This window comes from Trichomycterus rosablanca, unplaced genomic scaffold (genome assembly GCF_030014385.1).
Source record: "Trichomycterus rosablanca isolate fTriRos1 unplaced genomic scaffold, fTriRos1.hap1 scaffold_147, whole genome shotgun sequence".
Lineage (NCBI taxonomy): Eukaryota > Metazoa > Chordata > Actinopteri > Siluriformes > Trichomycteridae > Trichomycterus > Trichomycterus rosablanca.
In genome coordinates, this window is record NW_026946975.1 from 13,781 (window position 1) to 17,730 (window position 3,950).

At 42.5% G+C, this 3,950-nt stretch overlaps 1 protein-coding gene across 1 annotated transcript; it reads left to right on the forward strand.

The window, feature by feature from the left end:
- The first annotated feature begins 1,078 nt into the window (after positions 1–1,078).
- LOC134305831 (serine/threonine-protein kinase pim-1-like) lies at positions 1,079–3,658 on the forward strand. Its single transcript, XM_062990195.1, has 8 exons — positions 1,079–1,189; positions 1,630–2,002; positions 2,100–2,276; positions 2,388–2,498; positions 2,735–2,768; positions 3,068–3,165; positions 3,337–3,448; positions 3,556–3,658. Exons 1-5 carry the CDS (start codon positions 1,079–1,081, stop codon positions 2,752–2,754), a joined length of 792 nt encoding a protein of 263 aa, XP_062846265.1. The 3' UTR covers positions 2,755–2,768; positions 3,068–3,165; positions 3,337–3,448; positions 3,556–3,658.
- The last annotated feature ends 292 nt before the right edge of the window (positions 3,659–3,950 follow it).

A 3,950-nucleotide genomic window follows, 5' to 3' on the forward strand; every position in this document is an offset into this window, starting at 1 on the left:
TTGGATCAGAACCATTCAGAACATGGTTGCTAACACCGATGGTGACAGAACAGACGACTCCATCACTTCCCAATCAGATGAGGTGGTGGATTTGAGCCCAAAACAGGAAGGAACCAGTAGCTCCTCTGAATCACGAGGATCACAACACACAGAGAGAGACTCACTACGTCCACGATCCGCTTCTGGAACCTCAGGTGGGTTTGAAACTCCAGTCTAACAAGAACACTCGATTCCATCAAGTATAAAGCAAACCAGTTTAAAATGGCCAAAATCAACATTTGAATGGATGCAGACACATTCCATTTCCACTCTCCTACTCTTTGTGATTGATAACTGCTCCATTCCAAACCTCGTACCCTTGAGCATCCACTTCTGACCTTGCCTCTGTACAGCTGAGCTGAGTCTTGGTGAAATTGTGCTGGAATCAGCTGCTGTGTTGGATTCCCTCTCTGATGCTTCTCTAGCGAGCAGTGGTAAGTACACACTACAGCAAGTCGACTAGAAAACCATTTTTTTATTCAGAGCTAAATTTACTAGGTGAAAGGTTTTGAGTGAATGAGTGCAGTGATTTAGAAAAGAATCCAGTTGATGTAAAACGCTGATACTAACACAAAACACGTCTTTTAAGTCGAGAGCATTGACGGTACAGTTGGAGGGACCTCACACATCGAAGAAAGCCCGGTGGAACTGAGCACCAGCACTTCCTCCAGCAACTTCATCCACACAGGTCAGCCAGAGCTTTACTGAACCATTCAATTATATTGTGAACTGGTAAGATTTAATGATAAAACATTTGTAACGTATGACTCTGTAAAGCTCTGTACACTTGTTGTACTTCTGATGTGTTAGAGATCATTTACTGACAGCGATTAAATGACATTTGTGTGAACAACAGCTGGTGAGAAGAGCACGACTACAGGAAAGCACTCGGTCCAGAGAGGCAGCGCTCCTTCCAAAGGTCTGTCCAGCCTCACACCTTTCATAGAACAAATATTTTCTAGAGCTTAAATCATGCTGCTCGTGAGTTTTTTTATTGAGTTTTTTACTTTTACTGAGAAGTTTCTATCAGATTAACAACATGTCCTGTTTTACAGAGTGCTTCGATAGCCTGTACGGAGTCGGAAAGCTTCTGGGGAAAGGAGGCTGCGGTTCTGTGTTTGCAGGACTTCGTAAGGCCGATGGAAAACAGGTGAGATATTTACTCGGCTCTGCTCAGAGTGACACGAGAATTGTCGATCATTACAAAGCTGCTTGATTTTAAGATCCACAATGACTACGCATGTCATCAAACTTGTAGTTAAAAAGCGAACGGCCCTTTTGGTTACTGTTGGCCAAAAGTACGTTCCCGTAATATTCGTTCCTGATTTTAATCGTTTTGTTTTGCATGTTTTAATAGGTTGCTATTAAGATTGTGCTGAAGAGTGGCTGTGACAGATTCATCACCATTGTGAGTTACATTTGTTTCACTTGTGAAATATTGCAAAGATGCAACAGCCATTTAAAAAAAAAAACCGTATCTTATAAATGACATGATGCATTAAAATGCAAAATAGCATCGAATGTAACCGCCACTCTGCCTATTGACTATCGATTCCAACCCCATGCTAACCATATCTGCTCAAATGTTAGCCTGGTGAGAAGAACGGTCTCCCTGTAGAGGTGGCATTGATGCTGATGGTGTCCGAGCCACCTCGCTGCGAACACGTCCTGGAGCTCCTGGAATGGTTCGACATGCCCGAGTGCTACGTCTTGATCCTGGAGCGACCCGCACGCTGCATGGACCTCTTCGAATACCGCAGGAACGGCTCACTTCCCGAACGTCTGGCTCAGGTCATCATGTGGCAGGTGGTTCTCGCCACCCGTCACTGCCGTGATCGCGGCGTTCTCCATCGGGATATCAAGGAGCAGAACCTTCTGGTCAGTTTCGACACGTTAGAGGTCAAGCTCATAGACTTTGGCTGTGGGGACTTGCTCAAGTCGACACCCTACAGACGTTTTGCAGGTAATTGTACCTCGGAGGTCAGTAGTTATAAAAAACAGATGACAGCGATCGCATAGGAAAGCCGTGTGTGTGAACCGTTTCTCTCACTTTTATTCAGGCACCATACTATACGCCCCACCTGAATGGATCGAGGAAGGTAAGTATCATGGTTGCGCTGCAACGGTGTGGAGCCTGGGCGTCCTTTTGTTCGTTCTAGTGTGTGGAGAGCTGCCATTCTGGAATGAGAGGGAGATCGCTGCTGGACATCTGATCTTCAAAGCTGGTGTGTCTATGGGTAAGAAAATGCAGAAACATAAGAAGCATGTCTCTTTTAGTTTTTTTTTTTTAAGTGATGTTAAATAGTTTCTATTACAATATTGTAACGACCCGATCACTGCACGCACAGCCTGCCGTCATCTGATAAGACGCTGCCTGGCCAAGGATCCGAATAAGCGACCCAGCCTCGAGATGATCCTGGAGCACAACTGGTTTTCAGAGATCCTTAGGAACTATCCAGGTCAGTCAGAACACATAAGGATAGACCTAAATTGATTTTGCTAAGAGTCTATGTTAGCATATAGGCCAGATCACATGTTGCAATGAATCATCGTTACATTTTGCTAATAACATTTAAAACACTAGGTTAGTAATTGGTGTGTAAAGAACTTTAAACCAAATAAAATTAAACATTTTTATAGCTATAACAACAATTCCTCATGTCAAACTGTTTTTTTCCTTTTCTTTACTCTACAGGCACCTGTATGGGTTTGTAGCAGACAAATCATGGGTGAGCATATTGGAGACTAAGCAATGACTAAATGTGAATGTAAATATGAACAAAACCGTCCACTGTTTGCTTTCATGTAATGTCAAAGTAATCTGAGAGCATGAACACCAGAAAACACAACAGGAGTGATTTGGAGATCAGCATCATTTTGTGGATCAGCTTGACGAGTCAGTCGACTGAATAATACTGAAGTTTTTCAAGCTGCTTTTCATCCGTTTCCCCCCTTAGATAATTATTAGCTTAACATCCCCTTAACACATGATGGAAATCAATCTCACATTATGTTTTCACCACCACAGCACAGGTCTGCTACAAGAACACATCCAGAAATTTTTAGCTGAGGTTCAGATCATCTCCGTTCCTCAGCACCGTGTACATACCACGCCAGATCAGAAAGGTGAGTGCTGGAGAAAGTGGTTTAGGCATTTAGGAGTTCTTCTCAAAATGATCAGCGTCATCTTATTGTAAACATGCTTTCAATCTGGAGATGAAGCTGCTCTTCCTAAAACATGAATTTAAACATCAATGATTGATATGGGTGTGTGTGTTCTGGGTAATTGTCTTATAGAAAGCCCCATCAATGAACAAGTCTAACCTACTGGAAGATGCAACCAGATCAGATTTGGGCATAAGCATCTGGCAGAAGATGAAACGTCTTTGAGTCACCACAACAATCTACGGTGGGTGTCTGGTAACGGATTCTGCAGACTTGTAACACATGTGTATTGTGCCTTGATTCCAGTCGATGGTAATTTAAAGGTCATTACATTGTTTTGTGTCCCTACAGATCAACGACCACGTCTGTCGTCCTGAAAGCACTTTGACCTTCTCTGTGATGGTGTATGAGACAAGAGAGGAAACAAAACCAATAAAATATTGAATAAAACTGTGTTTGTACTGGCATGTGTATTTTCTTTACCTACTTTATGACCTGCACAACACAGGAGAGCACATTTTATGAGTAATTGATGCAGAAATGTAGATGAATCCTAAACAAGTTTGGAATGACCTTTTCCTGCAGCTGTAGTTTTGTACAGCTGAGAACGTATGGATATAAAAAATGATCAAACTGACCCTCTACAGTTGGCACATTTTGCCCAGCAACATTTCAGGAAACCAGACTTCACTCAGTAAATCACTAAAGTACTTTATTTAAACCAGAGGGTCTAATGTCATGTAACA

What these genes read in the sequence shown, in the direction of transcription:
- LOC134305831 (XM_062990195.1), top strand. Translation starts at nt 1,079, where the DNA reads ATGTCCTGTTTTACAGAGTGCTTCGATAGCCTGTACGGAGTCGGAAAG. An exon ending in GTAAGGCCGATGGAAAACAG is followed by an intron (nt 1,190 to 1,629) that starts GTGAGATATTTA and finishes CTCAAATGTTAG; the next exon opens with CCTGGTGAGAAGAACGGTCT. An exon ending in ACCCTACAGACGTTTTGCAG is followed by an intron (nt 2,003 to 2,099) that starts GTAATTGTACCT and finishes ACTTTTATTCAG; the next exon opens with GCACCATACTATACGCCCCA.